A 22,371-nucleotide genomic window follows, 5' to 3' on the forward strand; every position below is an offset into this window, starting at 1 on the left:
ATAGGCGCCATCCCCCGGCAGAAGACCCCGAAGTCCGGATGCCCCCCCCAATGTAAAAGAGCTTAAATGGGGTGGGGGCATCCGGTGGAAGGCTCCGGAGAGGACCGAGGGATGGCGCCCTCCCCCGGCAGAAATCACCGAAGCTCAGGGTCCCGGCGGAAGATCGGGAGAGAAGAAACCCCCCCTTGTAAGAGAGCTAAAGAAGAAAGGGGGGGCTCCGGAGCAGATTAATAAAATATTTTATTGTGTGGTGTTTTAATTTACTTTACACTTTCCCCCATGTGAATGGGCAGAGGTACGATGTACCCCATACTCATTCACATAGGGTGGGGGGGCCGGCATCTGGGGGCCCCCTTATTAAAGGGAGCTCGCAGATTCCGATTAGCCCCGCCCGCATACCCCGACAATCAATGGCAAGGGTTGTCGGGAAGAGGCTCTTGTCCCTATCGACATGGGGGCAAGAGTGCTGTGGGGTGGGGGGGCAGTGCCCCCCTCCCCCACAGCACACACTCCCCCATGTTGAGGGCATGCGGTCTGGTACGGCTCAGGAGGGGGGGGGCGCTCGCTCGTCCCCATTCCTGTCCGGGCCAGACTGCGTGCTTGGGATGAGGGCTTGGTTTGGATCTGGGGGGGGACCCCCGCGCCGAATCGGTGCGGGTTTAACCCCTCACGTTCCGGACCAAGCCTAAGAGCCTAATGTAGCCCTGAAGGGGGACCCGCGCCAATTTCAAGTTTGAAATTTGGCGTGGAGTTCCCCTTCATGGCTGAAAACAGCTCAGAGATTCCCGTGCCCCGCGTCACGCAGCGCATTCACGGGTACGCCGCTTGGTATTGGTACCAAGATTTTCACGGCGTACTGACAAGGCGCACGGGAAGCGCCAAAATTTCTCTCTGCGCATGCCCAGTATGCAAATGAACCTCCCGAGGTTCAGGCGCACTGTGCAAGCGTACGGGGATCTGTTTTCAAAAAACACTTTCCCTTTCAATTTGGCCCGCCAAACACTTTCAAACACATGTCACTTCACTTCCCCTGCATCCCCCACCTCCCCCCTAATAAACTCCCGCCCAAACCCCCGCAATTTACATTTCAATGTGCCGTGCGCCAGGTCTGTACTGGTGCACAATGCACCCTCTCCTGGGCGCACGGAGCACATTAGTAACTACTGAAATACACTGCACTAGCAGCGTATTTCTTTAGTAAATGACCAAACGGCTGCTACTCCTGCTTTTACTCCATGAGTCATGGAGTAAAGGCTTGGTAAATCAGCCCCAAGGTGTTTTTACAGTTTGGGACTGCGTCGCTTTAACAGACAATTGCGCGGTCGTGCGACGTGGCTCCCAAACAAAATTGGCGTCCTTTTTTCCCCACAAATAGAGCTTTCTTTCGGTGTTTTTTTTGCAAAAAGGAAAAGCCTATTTTAATGTGCATATGTCGCGTGGTGATACCGCGAATGCACCTGTATAGAATGTGCCAACGCCCCGATATATCGAGAATTTGGATGAAGAGCTATTGATTGGGCTTTGAGGGCACACAGTACAATTTGGTATAGAAAACTAGAAATTTATTGAGTATGAAATATCATAAAATCAAACAGACGTAAAATCAAATTTAGGTCAGTGACTAATACTACAAGGGTAGTGACAACAATATACAATCTTATTATATACAAGCTTTATCTGACAAGCACAGTTACAAGTATAATGTTGAGTTGTATATCCCGTGTGGTATTTCCGGAGGTTTAATGGAGGCCTTGCTCTACATGTTACGCGCGTTAGCGCTTCCTCAGGAGCATAAGATATTGCATAAAATAAGTCGCATTGGGGGTAGACAAGCGACAGTGGTGTCCTAACCCCACAGTGGCTGAGTGGACAAAGTCTGTCAATCCAGCCTAACGTGGGGATAATATCAAAAAACACATCGGCATCATCGCTTCACTGGGGACACGCGCGGATTTAGGTGCGGATTAGGCTACAGGATTCTGGTCTGGCAGCATCATACAATATCCTCTGGCACTTATACCTAAGATCCAAAGACTGCCTTATTAGATGTTTTCATCTACCCTATCTAGCCTAGCACATTGACCACTGAATTACCGCACGTGTAGACCCCCGGATCCGAATTTAAGTGCTTACCAGCACCTGACTGTCTGATCACCCTTTCTTACAATTCTTTATGTGTTTTTTGATATTATCCCCACGTTAGGCTGGATTGACAGACTTTGTCCACTCAGCCACTGTGGGGTTAGGACACCACTGTCGCTTGTCTACCCCCAATGCGACTTATTTTATGCAATATCTTATGCTCCTGAGGAAGCGCTAACGCGCATAACATGTAGAGCAAGGCCTCCATTAAACCTCCGGAAATACCACACGGGATATACAACTCAACATTATACTTGTAACTGTGCTTGTCAGATAAAGCTTGTATATAATAAGATTGTATATTGTTGTCACTACCCTTGTAGTATTAGTCACTGACCTAAATTTGATTTTACGTCTGTTTGATTTTATGATATTTCATACTCAATAAATTTCTAGCGACAATTTTGAAAAAAATGCAATATTTTTTACTTTTTGCTATAATAAATATCCCCCAAAAACATATATAACATTTTTTTTTCCTCAGTTTAGGGTGATACGTATTCTTGTACCTATTTTTGGTAAAAAAAATCGCAATAAGCGTTTATCGATTGGTTTGCGCAAAATTTATAGCGTTTACAAAATAGGGGATAGTTTTATTGCATTTTTATTAATTTTTTTTTTTTTACTACTGATGGCGGCGATCAGCGATTTTTTTCGTGACTGCGACATTATGGCGGACACTTTGGACAATTTTGACACATTTTTGGGATTTTTGTCATTTTCACAGCAAAAAATGCATTTAAATTGCATTCTTTATTGTGAAAATGACAGTTGCAGTTTGGGAGTTAACCACAGGTGGCGCTGTAGGATTTGGTGTACACTGTGTGTGTGTTTACAACTGTAGGGGGGTGTGGCTGTAGGAATGACGTCATCGATTGAGTCTCCCTATATAAGGGATCACTCGATCTATGCAGCGCCATAGTGAAGCACGGGGAAGCCGTGTTTACACACGGCTCTCCCCGTTCTTCAGCTCCGGGGAGCGATCGCGACGGAGCGGCTATAAACAAATAGCCGCGCCGTCGTCCCGGATCGCTCCCCGAGGGGACCCGACCGCCGCAAGTCCCGATCGGACCCCCGACCCACGTCTAGGCAGGGACGTACAGGTACGCCAATGTGCCTGTACGTGCCATTCTGCCGACGTATATGTACATGCGGCGGTCGGGAAGGGGTTAAATTGTAAAATATATGTTTTAATTTACTCAAACATTTTATAACGCACATGTGAATGTGCACAGAGTAAAAAAAATTCCGACTAGCCTTTGCTCAGCAGTGTTGGCTTGCCGCATGCAGGTGTCCTGCCTCGTAATATAAGGGGACAGCAAAGCCAACAGACGGTAAAAAACAGGGTCCGTCATCCAGAGATAATTCCTGAAGTCATCAGGATTATTCTCCTGGATCTCCCGCAACAGGGGCATGTGACAGAATTGGTTCCGCTGGAGCAACTATTTCTTTGTCCATGAACTCATCCTCACCCTGTTCATGGACTGAGTTTGGGTCACAGCAAGAAGCCCCCGCACAGCACAAACTCTACGACGAGTACGTACCCACAACATGGCTAGAAAACGGTTGGCTGGTCAGAACGAACTAACAGAACGCACTGAAGAACAGCAAGGCTTATGAAGAACGACCTGAAAATCAGAAACAAGCGGACAAGAACACGCACTGAAAGACAGATACGAACTCACAAGCACCAACTGAACAGCAGAAAATGATCTGAAAAGCACGAAGACTGAAAAGCGCAAATTATCTCTCACCAAACTTTTACGAACAAGAGATTAGCAAAAACAGCCCAAAGGGTGGCGCCGTTGGAATGGACTTTCCATTTTATAGTGCCGTCGTATGTGTTGTACGTCACAGCGTTCTTGACGGTCAGAATTTGGTGTGACCGTGTGTACGCAAGACAAGCTTGAGCGGATTTCCATCGGAAAAAACATCCGATATTTTTCCAACGGAAAATCCGATCGTGTGTACGCAGCATAAGGCTCTTAATCACAGGAATCCCGATCCTATCTTTGTCAGTGATACTATTAGCAGAATTAATTTGTGCAAAGTTAAAATAGGAAATTATGAAATCGGCCATCACACAGGATGTCATTTTGTTCAATTAACCACTTCCCCACCGCGCCATAGACAAAAGACGTCTACAGTGCGGTGGAGTTATTCTGGGAGGACGTCCCTGGGACGTCCTCCCAGAATCCTTCACTCGTGCGCCCCCTGGGGCGCGCTCCCGGAATCATCTGTGAGCGCCGGGTCTAGGTAAATTGCCGCTGATAGCGGTCGTTTACCACGTGATCGCTCCGTCAAATGACGGAGCGATCACTTGTAAACAAACCGGCGTCATGTCATAACGCCGGTTCCTCCCTCTCCTCTCTGTACCGATCGGTACAGTGTGAGAGGAGAGGGGGGAGAGCGGAAGCAGCAGCAGCTGCTGTGGGCTGGATCTGTGACAAATGCAGTCACAGATCCAGCCATCCCTCCCTGCGCAATACTCTGCAATAACACCAATACTCTGCAATAACACCAATACTCTGCAATACCCCCCATACTCTGCAATACCCCCCATACTCTGCAATACCCCCCATACTCTGCAATACCCTCCATACTCTGCAATACCACCAATACTCTGCAATACCCCCCATACTCTGCAATACCCCCCATACTCTGAAATACCCCAAATACTCTGCAATACCCCCAATACTCCGCAATACCTGCTAATATGACAGAAACAAGATTTTTTTTTATTTTTACAGAATTTTTTCTTTTATATCGCAAAAAATAAAAACCCAGAGGTGATCAAATACCACCAAAAGAAAGCTCTATTTGTGGGAAAAAAAGGACAAAAATTTCAGATGGGCACAGTGTTGTATGACTGAGTTATTGTCATTTAAATTGTGAGAGCACCGAAAGCTGAAAATTGGTCTGGTTAGGAAGGGGGTTTAAGTGCCCAGTGGTCAAGTAGTTAAACAATTTTAAGGCTTCTCCCAAATCTATCTCATGAAACTCTGTCCATGAGGTGGGCTCTTAAACCCCTTACATCTCTTCAAGCTAAACCTTTCAAATATAAATGGGGGTTTCCTTTCCACGTTCGACCCCACCATGAAGGGAAAAACGCTATATTTCAGACACTGAAAACTTTCCCCTGTTTTATAGGCACCTTTGAGCTACCCCAAATCTGTCTGCTGTACTGGCTCTTTCAGCTCCAACTCCCGGTCTCCCAGTTGTGCTACGATGGCAATGCCAGTAAAAGAAGAATAAGAGATCCTACTCCCTATCTCAAAGAGCACGAGAGATGACCGATTTGCTGTGTTTTGTGGTTTAAGCCACTTAGCTGCTTGGATTGAAGAATTTGGTATCCTTTTTCACTCCATTGCTGCTCCATATTTCCTCACTCTTGAAGGACAAACATGTTGATATTTAAGTTTTTTTGAATTGTCACATGATGGTGCACTGCCCCTTTTCTCTAACCGCCCCCCCTTCTTTCTTTTCTTTTATCCCTTCTCCCAATACCTTAATGCATCTACCCATTTCCTTTTCTCTCCCTTCCCATTTTGGTCCTGTTTGCTTTGTAATGCACCGGACAACCTAACATATTCACATTTAGTCTGTTATATCTGTTCTCCAAGAATCCCATCTTATCTCGGTATTACATATTCTGGACAGGGGCGGTACCATGTGACTTTTCTTGGAACCCCACTTAGGCTAACCCCCATACATAATCCACAATTGTCTCCATTTCTTTCCGCAGATCATTTAATCCAGAGGTTTTGGCTTATCCCATAGATCCTACAGGGTGTGCCTAAAACACAACCTAATTTGTATTTTTATTGTAGCTAATGTATATTTTCCCAATCAGAAACAAGGTCAAGCTAGCCAGAACCAGCTCTTGAGGGAATCTATTCCACATTTTCACAGCTCATTCTGTGAAGAAGAACCCCAATGTCACTTCTTCCCCCCACAATAGCTGAGGAATCACAACTATCATTAAAGAACAGAATACATGCTTATCGCTTCAGGGTTTATTAATCACTGAGGCAATCAGGGAACAACCAACAATTTGGAAGACAACAAATAATGCACTATAAAGAAAACAGGTGGCACAACAAACTTACAGAACTGTAGAAAAAATCTAGAACAGCAACTTGAGTTTACTTGGGTAAATGCCGAGGTCTAGCATACCTCATCTTAGACTGCATGGAAAGGAAAGTTGGACAGACGAGGTATCTCCAAACAAAAAATTTGGAAAATTTACTGGAAATCTGATTATCTTGTTTGAAACTGCAGTGTAGTGAAATCAGCCAATTTCATTTAACCCTATTCATAATCAAACAAGTACAAGTTGGGTCATGTAGAAGTGCTGTCATTCTGTGTGCAAGCTGGTGCTGATGCCATTTATTTAAAGACAATTCAATGACTTAGGTGTAAGTTGCAAAAATGCAGCGGTTATTTGGAATAGTTGTTGTGATTTATTGTTTTAATAATGTGATTTTGTTTTAAATATATTTGAATATATCTACAATGATTTTATTATTAAAGTGGTTGTAAAGCCATAATGTGTCATAATGTGCTAGTATGCATCTCATAATAGCACATTATGTGAAACTTTCCTGAAAATTAAGCATTGCAACGATGCAATGTCATTGCAGGAGATCGCTTTCATGCACGCAGGTGCCACCGTTCGCGGCGCAGGGCTCTAAAGGAATGGTACGGCTGGCCGTTCCTTCAGAGTGCATGCACCAGTGATGTTACTGGCTGCATGTACAGCAAATATTTCCAAAACGTTGCACGTTTATTTTTTGCCATTACAATAACCCACCACCAAAGAACAACCACCAAAACTTATGCTGACAATTGCAACTATATTACACATGTGTATAATATTTTTGTTTGTATTGTATTCCTTTTGTCCTACTTTAAACACACTAACATCAACTGGCACTGACAATATATAAAACACTTCTTTAATACTACCTAAAATACATTGAAGCTGACCCTTACCTTTGACCATGACACTGGTCTTTGACCCTGACTTGGACCTGAACGCTGACTTCTGTCACTTTGCTAATTATTGTGAATTTAAATTAAATGATGTACAACAAATATACTTTGGGCTTGTGTTGATGGCTTTAGTTGAACATTGGGTTGAGATGCTTATGAAAAAAATCACTATTCATTGACAGGTGAATATTACATGCAGTAGACCATCCATTTGGACTGCTTCAAGCTGATTTTGAATCTCAATAGACTTTTGGCCTATAGACTAAAAAATACAAGACTTGTGTGAAGCTAATAAACGCCCATCAAAGATAATAGAAGCAGCACACTCAATACTAATATTACTACTAAAATTCTACTACTAAAATAAATAACTCCCTTCTTACATATTACAAGGTGAATTTAATAATCATTTATTTCTAGATTTGATGCTTACACTGTATATCCTTGCCAAGTCCATGTGACTGTGTCCTAAGGCAGTCCAATAAATAATATAAAAAGAACAGAAACAGAAAATTAATTTGACCATATACAGAACAAACCAACTAATGTTAAAACAACAAGATCTGCTAGTAATCCTTGTTTCCTGGGGAACAAGATAGAGATTTTTTTTCTTTCAGTAAGAGAATGGCTATCCTTTTAGTGCTGTCATTGTCTACAGCTATACTGCCTGTATGCTGGATTCGGTAGGGACCTGGCAATTTTGGTACTGCTGCCTTTATGCTTGGAATCTATCTGGAATTTATCTAGGTCATAATTTTTTATGTTTTTGTTACTGGGGCAGCTTTTTTAGGGATTCAGGCCATATTGGTTAAGGTGGAGAGCAGACACTTTATGAAAGACCTAACTCCACATCTCAAATAAATCTAGGGATTGTCAATGGACGCACCATATACTATATATATATATATATATATATATATATATATATATATATATATATATATATATATATATATATATATATATATATATATATATATATATATATACACATACACACATATACACATACACATACACTCACACATACACACATACACTCCCCAACCACCCCATTTTTTTTTATAGTCTGAGTCTTCACCGAGGAATACGACACCCTAACTACCCAGGCCTGAGGTGTGCCATTGGCCTCGCTGGACAGTACGCCTATAAGTGGGCATACACTAAAGTGATTGTGAAGAAATGAATGAAGAAAATGATAACATGAAAAAAGTGGAAACGGGTGGGTGGGTACCCAGAAACCCCACCGACGCCGGAGATAAGAGGGGAGGAGGGATAAATAGCCCTCCGACTCCTCCTACAAACTCAGGCTGGCCTGCGGCCAGCCTTCTCACTTGTATTTAGAGTCTTCACCGAGAAATACGACACCCTAACTACCCAGGCCTGAGGTGTGCCATTGGCCTCGCTGGACAGTACGCCTATAAGTGGACAAAAAGACCCAGAAGTAGGTGTGATAAAAAGGGGAAGGGCATGAACCATCTGTCTGGTGGAGAAAGCATGCCCGGACAGTCTCAAAGAACGACTCCGATAAGCATCCGTTACTACAGCAGAAACCAGCGTCCTAAGAACCGATGATTAGAAGGAACACCCATCCGTTGGCACTTACACAACTGCCCAGAAAACCAAACGACTGTCCTGTGACTGATAGACTAAGCCTCCCTCCCGAAAGCACAGACACGGGAACAAATGCTGATGGTGAGAGGATATGTGGGGTAATGGAACAAGGGCCGACCTGAGGAGCTGTGTGAAATGCAAACACCATCCAATAGGACACAAGACCAGTAGCCCTGTCAAACACCCACAACCCCTGGCCTAACTATCCATACCTGGTAAGGGGACGTGAGAGGGAGAGATGCCAAAAATGGACAAACTGATAGGAGGGAAGGGGTATGAGAGCCGGCTACCCGAAAGAGGAGTTGCTGATGTTAACGGATAAGGCCAACACGCAGTAGCGATATGCAATGATACACAGACAGAACCAGACATGGCATGACACAACCTACCCGAGTGACTGTGACCCCCCCCCCCCCCCCTAGGAACAGGCTGGGAATTGGACAAAGAAGCCTGGACTGACAGACCTGCCCCGACAATCCGGCAACCTATGAACAAGAGAACAGCCCCAAAGATAACGGCCCAGACCCCTACCATGAGCAGAGAAGAAGCGACGACTCCGTGAACGAGAACCCTGATAAAATTATCCTTGCAGGAAAGGCCAGAACACGCTCCATGCTGGTATGTGAAGTAGCTGGGATGGAATTGGACACAAACTGAAACGTACCGCCTACCCTGCTGTGGCCGGAAAAGGAAACCCCTTGATGACTTACCGCTCTGCTGAGTCAAGTACGGACCAACCCCTGAGTGACGGAGTACTACCTGCTCTGAACCCCCACGTGGAGCAGCCAGGATGTACCAGAATGTGTCGCCCCAGAAACGTGCGGCACGCCCAACCCTAGGAAAACAGGAAGAAAAGACAACAGACAACAAAACATGAGACACCCCCCCCCTTCTGTACCTGCCTGGGCCAAAGACGTGAGCAGAAATGACCATACCTGCGCGTGAATGAACCTGACGACAGATCCCACCCAAGTGTATGTGATAAGTGTAAGCAGTAAGTGAGCCCGAGTAACCTGCCGCGCAGAGACAGGTAATTAAAAATGAAACACTCAGGGCCAATGTACCCACAGACCGTGGTGGGTAGATGTAGGCGTAAGAAAGTATGTGCATGTATGACGTATGGTATACAGGTGAGAAGATTGTGGTCAACAATCATTAAAAAACGAAAACCTCAGCCCGTATGGATCTGTAGACGTGACAGATCCTGAGATGCGCACCCTGGCTGACTATACCCAGAATGCAAGAACCTGAAGGAAAGGTATGATGAGACATACGAACAAAAGAAGCTACAAGGCTAAACATGTGCGCCGTGACTGCATAGCACCAACAGCCATGACCGAACCATGCTGGAGTAGAACATACTATGACAGAAAACACAACCCCCTCTATGCCTACCCAAGCATGAAGACATGCAGTTGCCTGGAGGGACCCCAGCATGTGAATGAACCTGACGACCCCCCGGTGAATAACTAGCGAGCGCAAGTGACCTGCTGCGCAACCGAACACTGAGGACCCGTGTACCCACAGACCGTGGTGGGTAGTCCTGCAGGTGAAATGAAACGTAATGCATGGTAAGACGTGACGTGACAGGCGAGAAGATTGAGGTCAACAATCATCTGGAAAATGATAACCTCAGCACGAAAGGATCTGTAGACGTGACAGATCCCGAGATGCGAGCCCTAGCCCACTGGACCAGGAGCAAAACCTATGAAATATGACGAGACATGGAAATGGATGAAGAAGAACCAGCTACCGGTATGAGCTGAACCTGCATGACACCGATGTACTGACAGAAACGCGCCATGACAGAAACGCGCCATGACAGAAACGCGCCATGACAGAAACGCGCACAGACACTGACCGAACATGACGCTGACAAAACCGCTATGACAGAAACATACTGCTGACAGGACCGCTGTGATAGAACATACTGCTGACAGAACCGCTATGACAGAAAACATACTGCTGACAGAACCGCTATGACAGAAGACATACTGCTGACAGAACCGCTATGACAAAAGACATACTGCTGACAGAACCGCTATGACAGAAAACACTGCTGACAGAACCGCTATGACAGAAAACATACTGCTGACAGAACCGCTATGACAGAAAACATACTGCTGACAGAACCGCTATGACAGAAAACATACTGCTGACAGAACTGCTATGACAAAAAAAACATACTGCTGACAGAACCGCTATGACAGAACACACTGCTGACAGAACCGCTATGACAGAAAACATACTGCCGACAGAACCGCTATGACAGAACACACTGCTGACAGAACTGCTATGACAGAAAACATACTGCTGACAGAACCGCTATGACAGAACACACTGCTGACAGAACCACTATGACAGAAAACATACTGCCGACAGAACCGCTATGACAGAAAACATACTGCCGACAGAACCGCTATGACAGAACACACTGCTGACAGAACCGCTATGACAGAAAACATACTGCTGACAGAACCACTATGACAGAACACACTGCTGACAGAACCGCTATGACAGAAAACATACTGATGACAGAACCGCTTTGATAGAAAACATACTGCTGACAGAACCGCTATGACAGAACACATTGCTGACAGAACCGCCATGACAGAAAACATACTGCTGACAGAACCGCTATGACAGAAAACATACTGCTGACAGAACCGCTATGACAGAACACACTGCTGACAGAACCGCTATGACAGAAACAAGCCTGGGGCAGAAAAGCCTGGGGCAGAAAAGCTATGACAGCAAACCCTGGGGCAGGAATGCTACGACAGCAAACCCTGGGGCAGGAACGCTATGACAGCAAACCCTGGGGCAGGAACGCTATGACAGCAAACCCTGGGGCAGGAACGCTATGATACCACCTCTATGGCACCTCTATGGCAGCCATCGCTACGGCAGCTGGATCAGAAGCGCCACGAGGCACCTGCAGCAGCTGCTGCCGCCACGCTCTGTACGAAAAACCGGAAGTGACATGCGATACCCAGAAACCCCACCGACACCAGAAATGAGAGGGGAGGAGGGATAAATAGCCCGCCGACTCCTCCTACAGCCAGCCTTCTGACATATACATACACGCACACACACATACACACACTCCCCAACCACCCTATTTTTTTTATCTAGGGACTGTCAAGGGATGTGCCCTATATATACCCCCCACCAACTACCCCATTTTTTTAACTATATTGTATTCTATCTGCTGTATATACTGTATATTGTTACAAAACTGCACTTGTTATGATTTTATATATTAAAACATTATCAATATATATATATTTTTTTTTGCTTACACATTTCTGTGTATACATTAGAATTTTAGTTCAAGTCAAATCAGTTTTGCAACAGTCTAGTTGTTACCATCAAATTCCCAAAAATGGAACTTCCCCCTCCGGTGTCACATTTGGCACCTTTCAGGGGGGAGGGGATGCAGATACCTGTCTAATACAGGTATTTGCTCCCACTTCCTGGCATAGATCACCTCAGTGATCTACGCCACTTCCAGCGCCTACACCGCCCCCACCTTCCCAACCCCTCGGTCCTCAGGGAGACACACAGCTCCCAGAACACAGCAGGGCTCGCACATGCACAGTAGGGAACCAGGAAGTGAAGCCACAATGCTTAATTTCCTGATTCCCTCACCGAGGATGGCAGTGGGGGCAGCCAAGAGCTGAGCGATTGCTCGGCTTCGGCTGCTGACATTGCGGGCACCCTGGACAGGTAAGTGTTCATTTATTAAAAGTCAGCAGCTGCTGTATTTGTAGCTGCTGGCTTTTAATTTTTGGTCTGGTGGTCTGGTGTGGTTCAGGGAAGGGGGGGGGGGCACTTGCTCGCCCCACCTTTTCTTGACCTGCCAGGCTGCATGCCCAGATAAGGGTATAGTATGGAGTCTGTGGTGTCTGGGGTCTGGTATGGACTGGGGGGGGGGGGGGGGGCACCAATGTTTAGCCCAAACTGATACTCGGGCCGAACCCTTTGCCCAACTCTATTCTGGTACAAATGTACCTTTCACTGGAAAATGTATTAAAACATTCTACCAATAAAAAATGTGTTTTCTTAAACTGTCATTATTTTGCCATACTCATCATTGTTGATGAAATGGCTGGAACTTATGACTTCTGACCAGGCTTTCACTACACAGGTTCATTGTTTTCACTGGCTGACATAGTGAAGAAAGACTGATGCATAAGAAATTCCACATGCTTTTTATAAAATGCTGCAGTTAGGTTTTCAGTATCACAATTTCAGATAGTTGGTTAGAGAATGGTTATCATAACGACAAATAACTTTTTTCTAATTAGCTTATGTGTATAGATTTTAATTGATAATAAAACCAATTGGCATAGCAATAGAGATCACTGTGAGAGCTATTAATAGTTGTGTTTTTGAAATTCTATTAAAATACATACCAGAATGTTTGGGTATCGAAGGATAATGGGTTGAACAGGGACAGCAGGATAAAAAGCACCTAGGCAATAAGAGTGAACATTAAAAATTAAATAAAGTAGAATTGATTAACATATAACAAATGTTCCTGTGAATAAGTCTAAGGCCCCATACACACGAGAGGATTTATCCGCGAATACGGTCCAGCGGACCGTTTCCGCGGATAAATCCTCTCGAGGATTTGTGCGGATTTCCATGCGATGGAGTGTACTCACCATCGCATTGAAATCCGCGCCGAAATCCTCTGGCGATGACGTGTCGCGCCGTCACCGCGATTATGACACGGCGACGTGCGCGACGCTGTCATGTAAGGAATTCCACGCATGCGTCGAATCATTACGACGCATGCGGGGGATCCCTTCGGACGGATGGATCCGGTGAGTCTATACAGACCAGCGGATCCATCCGTTGGGATGGATTCCAGCGGATAGATTTGATAGCATGTCATCAAATATTTATCTGCTGGAAATCCATCCCAGGGGATAAATATCAGCGGAAATAGATCCGCTGGAGTGTACACACCATAGGATCTATCCGCTGAAACCCATTCGCTGGGATTTTTCAGCGGATGGATTCTATCGTGTGTATGGGGCCTAAGAATAATTTGGACTCTTCACTCACCAGTTTTAAAACACCTAAATATTTTTTTTTTTAATAAATGCATTAAAGTTTACTTTTTGTTGTTATGAGCCATGCCATGAGAGTTGAGGAAACACAAGTCTCTATAGCCTTTGGTCTATTTCCACCTGCAGGATGTAAAAATAATTCTGGTAGGCTTCTGCAATCTGATTGGCTCTTTCATTCACCAATTCATAGGAAAATGTAACAAAACTTTAATAAATTATTTAACAAATCTGAACACGGGAAATTAAGAATTGGACTATACCAGAATAATATTCACCATTACTATAGATAGTGGTTCCCTTTTGGCCTGTTACATTCAAAAGCATTTTGTTATATCTGTTCAAAAAGTGCAAAATACCTGCTGACCCTGCCAGAAACCTTGTAACTTCTTGGAAATTAGTTGAAAACAGTTCCTCTGCTGCACTGAAATCCCAAGGAGTCTTATTAGCTCTGCTCAGGTTAGGGGTGAGCAAATGTAGGCAAACCATGGTCAGCACCATGCTGGATTGGCTCAAGCTTTTAAATATGCAAAAAATACCATGACACCTATAAACAGCAGAGCGACTCCCCACATGTTATAGAGATGAGCAAAGGCAGGTAATCTTTAGTCTAAATCAAAAGTGAGCACCCTAGGTTGACAATAATGCTCCTCCATATTTACAGTACGACGAGAGAAAATTGTAATCCTAGAACAGAACGTACATTGCCATGCTAAAACAGAAAGTGGCGAGATCGAGAATTTTTTTTAAAAATAAATAAATTTAGTGATACAAACAATGTACATGTTTGCCACTATAAACTAGGCAAAACAAGAGAAACTTTTTGGTTTAAGTACATTTTGTTGAGTTTTTCTAAGATACAAAACCAAAAAGTTTAAAAAGCACAAAAGTAGGGTCACAGAACCATAATAAGAGAGTGAGGCTTTACTGAGGACATGATCAATAAACAGATATCATAGACAAAGTTGTTACACCAAAATGTGACAACCCATAAGCTAGCAAGAGAAAAGTGGCCATATAGGATGGTATAGAGACATGGATGGAGTACCCTGGGGGTTTGCGCCTACTTTGGGAGAGGTCAAAGCACCCTAAATACCCATGACATTTTGTTACTCCCAGCTTATGGGGAGCGGTGGAAAAAATAAATATTAGAATAATAAAAAAAAAAAAAAAAGACTAAACCAAGTGACATGAAAATCGAAACTAAAACCAGTCCTAGAACTTTGACTGTGATAGTGATATGTGTTTAGTTAAAACAGCGTGCAAAAACAACGTTTTAGCAACCCCAGTGCCTATAAAGAATTTTTTAATTATCTTTCATTCAATAGGGGGCAAATTTAGTTTCATATTTTGTGGATCCCCTTCCAAGTGAACTGGTGAAGCCATCCTGGGAACAAAATTATATTATCTCTACCACAGACTTTGGATAGAAATAACAGTTACGAAAAAATTGGTCTTTGGGCATTGGTGGCACCTTCACACCCTAACCCTATAGAGGTACTCTTGATGAAAGCAAGAATTGGCATTGCTGTCAAAAATTGCAATGATATGCTCTTGTCAAACATGTGTGGAAAAATAGGGCTACGCCAAAAATATTCTTCCAGCTGAAATCAACACCCACAACATTAGACTAGAACTCCAAAAACACTTAAAATCGGTGACATCAGCATCAGGGGCTTCATAGCTGCTGGTAATCCAGGACTGATTCATTTTGAGAAGTCAGCCAGTCCACGGAGTCTGTGGACAGACACGTTGTATGATCAGTAACAAAACCTCCAGCAGCACTGAATGCCCGTTCGGAAAGCATATTGGATGCCGGGCAGCTTAATAGCATACTGGGCAAGTTCTGGCCAGTGATCTATTCTCATGACCCAGTAAGTCAATGGATCGTCGACTGGAAAACTCCATCTCTATTTTCGCCTCTACATAATCATCTACCATGTGATGCAGATGCTGTCGATGGGACGTGAAAGCTCACAGCCCTGGGTGGTGAGGACAAAAAAAAATTAAGAAATGCATCACTTAGGCAGCCGCCTTCTCCACCGCTCCTCTCTTGACCAACAGAAGCCTCAAAACTACTTTTCCACGACACTGTAACCTACCAAAGTTGGGAGAAGTGTTTGCTACAATGTAAGGTAGTGAGTGTACAGCTTGTATAACCTTGTAAATTTGCTGTCCCCTCAAAATAACTAAAAACACAGCCATTAATATCTAAAGCGCTGGCAACAAAAGTGAGTACACCCCTAAGTGAAAATTTCCAAATTGGCCCCAATTAGCCATTTTCCCTCCCTGGTGTCATCGTACTCCTTAGGCCTCGTACAGACGAGGGGATCTCCACTGGAAACGGTCCGCCGGACCGTTTCCAGCGGAGATTCCTCCTCCGGATTTTGATCCGATGGCTTGTACACACCATCGGATCAAAATCCGCGCGGAATACATCCGCGGTGACGTGTCGACACTGGAAGGTAAGTACTTCCACGCATGCGTCGAATCATTACGACACATGCGAGGGAGGGGAGCGGACGGATTGATCCGGTGAGTCTGTACAGACGACCGGATCAATCCGCTGGACATGATTCAAGCGGATAGATTTCTTAGCATGCTAAGAAATTTCTATCCGCTTGAAATCGATCGGCCGGACGAATCTCCGCGGATAAATATCCGCTAGGCCCAGCGGATAGATCTGGTCGTGTGTACGAGGCCTTAGTGTCAGGTGTGAATGGGGAGCAGGTGTGTTACATTTGGTGTTATTGCTCTCACTCATACTGGTCTCTCATGGCAAAAAACTGAGGATCTGAAAAAAATAATTGTTGCTCTACATAAAGATGGTCTATGCTATAAGAAGATTGGTAAGACCCTGAAACTGAGCTACAGCATGGTGGCCAAGACCATACAGCGATTTAACAGGACAGGTTCCACTCAGAACAGGCCTTGCCATGGTCGACCAAAGATGATGAGTGCATGTGGTCAGCGTCATATACATATTGTATTCACTTTTGGGAGATACTGTATATGTGCATGCGCAGACCAGTAACTGTTCAGACAGATGTGCATAGTTGTGGACCAGGAACATGCAAGGGTGCATGAGCACTTGTGCATCGGCGCACACCTTTCACAAGTGCTGGTGCCAACTTGCTGCCATATGGACTCATTGCTGTTTGGTCTGCAGCTTCTGTGTATTGTTCCTGATTCCGTGTGACTTCCGATCGTGATCCGGCTTACCTCTAACCTGCGATTGTCTTCTACGTACCCTGACCGCTGCTTGCCTTTGGATTCTGCTTCTGCCTCCCGATTCTGCTTGATTGATCTGCTGGTACCGACTCGGTTGTGACCCTACTATGCTGCTGTCTGCAGGGCCAGATTAAGAACATCATGGGCCTGGTGCTGAGGATTTTGGTGGGGCCTTTTAGGCTGCATTCACACCTCCGCGACAAGTAACGCCGCATACACGGCGTATTTTGCCGCGAATAGTGTAACTTTTTTTTTACAAATCCTTCCTATTGCTTTGTATGGCCGAACGCCAATGCCGCCTGAAAAAAAGGGTCCAGGACTTTTTTTCATGCCGCAGGTGTACGGCGTCTATGAGATGTGAACCATCTCATATACAGCAATGGGAATTCTCCCCTCCAGCGGCACGAGCGGCCGGCGTCGGGCGTTTTGTCGCGGAGGTGTGAATGGGGTGTAATAAATAATAAATAAATGCGTGGGAATGACATGAACGCAGCCCAGCCAAGGCAAGTGACCAAAGGCACAGAACCCAGAAGGAAGACCGGGTGAAGATGGAAGTGTCCAGGCCCCGCCTGATTCATCGCAGCACTGGAGGGCTCAGTCTGAAAATTGAAGTGTACACTAATGTGCTAATATGCTGTGCATACTTGTACGTTGTGGCATAACCTACCCCAGGGCCTCTAAAAAGTAGTAATGTCAGGAAAGTTTACTACCGCTTTATTATCACAGGATCCCAGGAGCCTCTCATGGGGCCCCCTACTGACCCGGTGGACGGTGGCCCTTGGGCAGGGCCTAAGTGCACAGTTGCCAACATTTAAAAAATATTTTCAGGGCCACTTTTTTATATAAGTGCTATATTTAGAGTAGCTGAGATCCCCGATGTTCCTCTGTACATTATAGTAGTAATCACAAAATTAAATGAGTACTAATAATGGGGCAGAACAAATATGAGAACTGAGATTTCCTTTAGTTGAACTAAAAAAAGTGTGTCCATTCTAGAGCTGGTAACATTGAGGATATTCAGTATAATTTTAAAGAACTGTTTTTGTGGGTAAGCGACGTAGGGGAGGAGTATGGACGGTATATAAGTGGAAAGTATGTGCAGGTGAGGGAGAGGAATGTGGAGGGTCTAACAGTGGGCACTATGTACAGGAGAGGAGTACAAAGGGTACGGAAAAAAGCACTATGTACAGGAGAGGAGTGTGAAGGGTATGACAATGGGCAGTATGTACAGGAAGAGTGAGGGGGTATGACAGAGGGTAGTACGTACCAGAGAGAAGTGTGGAGGGTATGATGGGGCAGTATGTACAGGAGAGGAGTGTGGAGGGTATGACAGTGGGCAGTATGTACAGGAGAGGAATGTAGATGGTATGATAGTGGGCTCTATGTATAGGAGAGGAGTGTGGAGGGTATGACAGTGAACACTATGTATAGGAGAGGAGTGTGGAGGGTATGACAGTGGGCACTATGTATAGGAGAGGAGTGTGGAGGGTGCGACAGTGGGCACTAAGTACAGGAGAGAAGTGTATGACAGCAGGCACTATGTACAGGAGAGGAGTGTGAAGGGTATGACAATGGGCAGTATGTACAGGAAGAGTGAGGGGGTATGACAGAGGGTAGTACGTACCAGAGAGAAGTGTGGAGGGTATGATGGGGCAGTATGTACAGGAGAGGAGTGTGGAGGGTATGACAGTGGGCAGTATGTACAGGAGAGGAATGTAGATGGTATGATAGTGGGCTCTATGTATAGGAGAGGAGTGTGGAGGGTATGACAGTGGGCACTATGTATAGGAGAGGAGTGTGGAGGGTATGACAGTGAGCAGTATGTACAGGAGAGGAGTGTGGAGGGTGCGACAGTGGGCACTAAGTACAGGAGAGAAGTGTATGACAGCAGGCACCATGTACAGGAGAGGAGTGTGAAGGGTATGACAGTGGGCGCTATGTATAGGAGAGGAGTGTGGAGGGTATGACAGTGGGCACTATGTACAGGAGAGGAGTGTGTAGGGTATGACAGTGGGTACTATGTATAGGAGAGAAGTGTGGAGAGTATGACAGTGGGCACTATGTACAGGAGAGGAGTGTGGAGAGTATGACAGTGAGCACTATGTACAGGAGTGGAAGGATATTTAAGGACTGAGTAGTGGTTAAGCGGGTCATACATGGATTGAAATTACGCCAATTATGCAGAGACCAGCCATAGTCAATCTATGTATGGGCTAGCTGGTTTTACACAAGTCAATCTATTAATCAACTTGAGTACAACCAGCCTGTTTTTTTTTCTTAAAACAATCAGTGCTGCCAGCTAAAGTTAGCAACACTGATCATTGTACGCACTGGCAGAACACAATAACAATGCAGGAGTGATTCCCCCATCCACAGGTCAGCAGGTGAGAGGGTGTGTGGGGACAAGCTGGGGAGAGATACTAGTCAGTGGCTGGGTAGGCACTGGTAGTATCAGAGCCAGATACACACAGGTTACATACGCCACGATCGTTAGAGCGAGAACAATAATTCTAGTACTAGACCTCCTCTGTAACTCTAAACATGTAACCTAAAAAAATGTAAAGCATCGCTTAGGATACCAAAAAAAATTGTGCTAACTTAACCAACTAACTGTTTTTTTAATGAATGAAACATTATTTTCCAAAAAAACATGTTTGAAAAATTGCTGCGCAAATACCGTGCTAGAGCTGCACAATTAATCGTTAAAAAAATCGTGATTTCGATTCAACCCCCCTGACGATCTTCAATGCAGAGTTTGCCGATTCTTTCATATAACAAGTGGAGAGACTTTCAGCTGTCAAAAGAAAATATCTGGGCAGTCTGCCAAGTTTTTAACAGGAAACATTGTAACTGACACTTCCTTCTTAGATCAAAGGGATAAACTTCTGTGTGTATAGAACAAATCTGGGCAGTCTGCGAAGTTTGTAAACAAAATGAAACATTGTAACTAACTAACATTGTAACTAAATTTAACCACTTAAAGTCCAACACTTGTTTCTTAAGTTAGAAAGCAATATTATTTGCTAGAAAATTACTTGGAACTGCCAAACATTATATATATTTTAGCAGAGACTCTAGGGAATACAATGGCTATTGCTGCAATATTTTATGTCACACTGCATTTTCCCACTTCAATGAATAATAAAAACCATAAAAACAAAACAGTGAAGTTAGCCCATTTTTTTTTGTGAAAGATGATGTTACGCCGCAACAATCGTGAGAGAATCGTGATCTATCTTCTAAGCAAAAAAATTGCAATTCTCATTTTAGCCAGAATCGTGCAGCCTCTGTACCCTGCAACATAAAAAGTGCAAAGACCACCATAGAGTAATTTTCTAGCAAAAAACAAATGATGATTTTTACATGTAGTAGAGAAGTGTCAGAATTGGCCTGGGTGGCAAGGGGTTAATTACCATGAGTAATATACAAATAATTATTATAAGCACTGTGATCCTATCAGTCTGCTGTAGTGTGTCAGCTTGTATTTATATTGGCCGCTCTGAATGTAGCTTCTGACAGACTGTGCAAGCAGGCCCGTATCTCCGGAACCATAAATGATAGCCGTCCCATATTTTAACTAGTTGTGGGGTAGCTCTTCCCATGCCTACCCCCAAATGTGGGGTTTCTGTGACCTCTGGTCATCGAGCTACAACCCCCCAAATTAGATCTTAAAAAAAAAAAATTCTTAAAAAAAAAAAAAAAATTTTTTTTTTTTTTTTGGGCAAATGGGCCTATCTTGAGAAAGGGGCCTGGAGCTGCAGCTCCATCAGCCCCATTGTTAATCCGGCCCTGGCTGTCTGCCATCTATGTCTCATCTGCCCAACCATTACCAACCTGGCTTGTCTGACCCTGCATGTTGCTCATCTAGCCTGCTACAACTCTTAGTCCAGCAAGTCCTCATCTGGTTTCTGCTTCCAGCTGCCTACTACAGTCTGCCAAGTTCCGTGCCAGCTCTTCTACCAGCCTGCTTGCTGCCACATGGAATACTGGACTGATAAAAGGCACTCCTACTCCTACACTCCTACATCACCAAGCTGCTGTCTTACTATCAGTGGCCCCTGAGCCGGAGCTGTACGAGAAGCCCTCCTCTACACTCCAGGCTCACCGACCAGGTACGTGACAAGGTCTGTGGACCAATATGACCGCAACATTTAGTAATGCCCATGTTGAGGGTTAGGCTCAAAAATGTCTTAAATTCGGAAACCGAGATTCTTTTCCATTCAAATTGTCTGGCAAGGTTTGCATAAAAATGGCTTTGGTCCACAATCGATCCGTACAGATCTTCCATGAAAAATAGCAAAAAAAATAAATGGGCGTTAAATTTGCTGTTTTCCTGAATTCTGGTTTGGCCAGTGAATTGGGGGGGGGGGGGAGTATGGGCGCTGCAGAACCTGTGGGCTCCCACCCCAGATTTGCAAACGCAGAAGGAAGAACACTATGGGCTCTACGGGCCTATGTTTGAATTATTGGTGGCTGCGGGACACTACTTGTGCTAGCCATCGCACCAGCTTGAACTGCACTTATGGGACTCACCACATGATCAAGTGTTACTGCAGTGTTGGTGTATCTAAGAGCAGGATGTACTAGGCCACTGGTACCCACCAGTTCACTAGTACTAGCACTCTGTTGCATACAGGAATCATGTGATTGTACCACCTCAGCAACCTGGGCATGGGGTCGGGTATGCCTGACCTTAACAGGGACCACTACTCCAATGTCTGAGCTATCTGTCAGGGTGCCACTGCTATCTACAGGTTCATAATTTAAGCCTGATTCTGACAGTGAGGACTCCTCATCACTCATCTGTCATGCTCAGAATCCTGTAGGCCTCTGTACTTTTCGTTGGATATTTTGGCCACTAAATATATAGGTACCTAGTGCAACTCACAGGTAAAAAAAAATCTGTGTCAGGGACTGTTTGAACCGCTACAAAAAATGTACCTGCTAGTGCTACTACACCTGTTGGGGGGGAGGGACGGTCAGTGGGTTAAATGTGCCTAAACTATGTGATCTGGTGTCAGTGTATTGCTTGTACTAACAGTAGTGGTCGTCTTCTCTCTGTGGAATTGAAAAGTGCTCCACCAGAGAAGAGCTCATCCTTTCCTGTGCCTGTGTTTTGTAAACATCTGCCCCCTGCTGGCTCCATCCAGACTGAAAACTGAGCAATCAAACATCACTGATTGCTCAGCTCTCGGTTTTCAGGCTGAAGAGAGCTGATGACTATCAGTGTGTGCTGGCCTGTGCAGAGGGTGGGAGAGGCTGGCTTAGTCTCTCAACGTCAAGGTTGGTCCCGGCATCCAGGTGGATCCTG

The 22,371-nt window shown here is 44.8% G+C and overlaps 1 protein-coding gene across 2 annotated transcripts in view; it reads right to left on the reverse strand.

The window, feature by feature from the left end:
* Window positions 1-22,371, reverse strand: part of LPCAT2 (lysophosphatidylcholine acyltransferase 2) — a 660,866-nt gene that overhangs the window by 309,311 nt on the left and 329,184 nt on the right. For both annotated transcript variants that reach the window (XM_040328743.1, XM_040328745.1), the window contains exons 7-8: window positions 13,170-13,228; window positions 7,571-7,605 (exon numbers count right to left, since the gene is read on the reverse strand). In XM_040328743.1, the coding sequence (XP_040184677.1) occupies window positions 7,571-7,605; window positions 13,170-13,228 (94 nt within the window). The remainder of the gene's footprint in view (window positions 1-7,570; window positions 7,606-13,169; window positions 13,229-22,371) is intronic.

Source organism: Rana temporaria, chromosome 11 (assembly GCF_905171775.1).
Source record: "Rana temporaria chromosome 11, aRanTem1.1, whole genome shotgun sequence".
In the NCBI taxonomy this organism is placed as follows: Eukaryota; Metazoa; Chordata; class Amphibia; order Anura; family Ranidae; genus Rana; species Rana temporaria.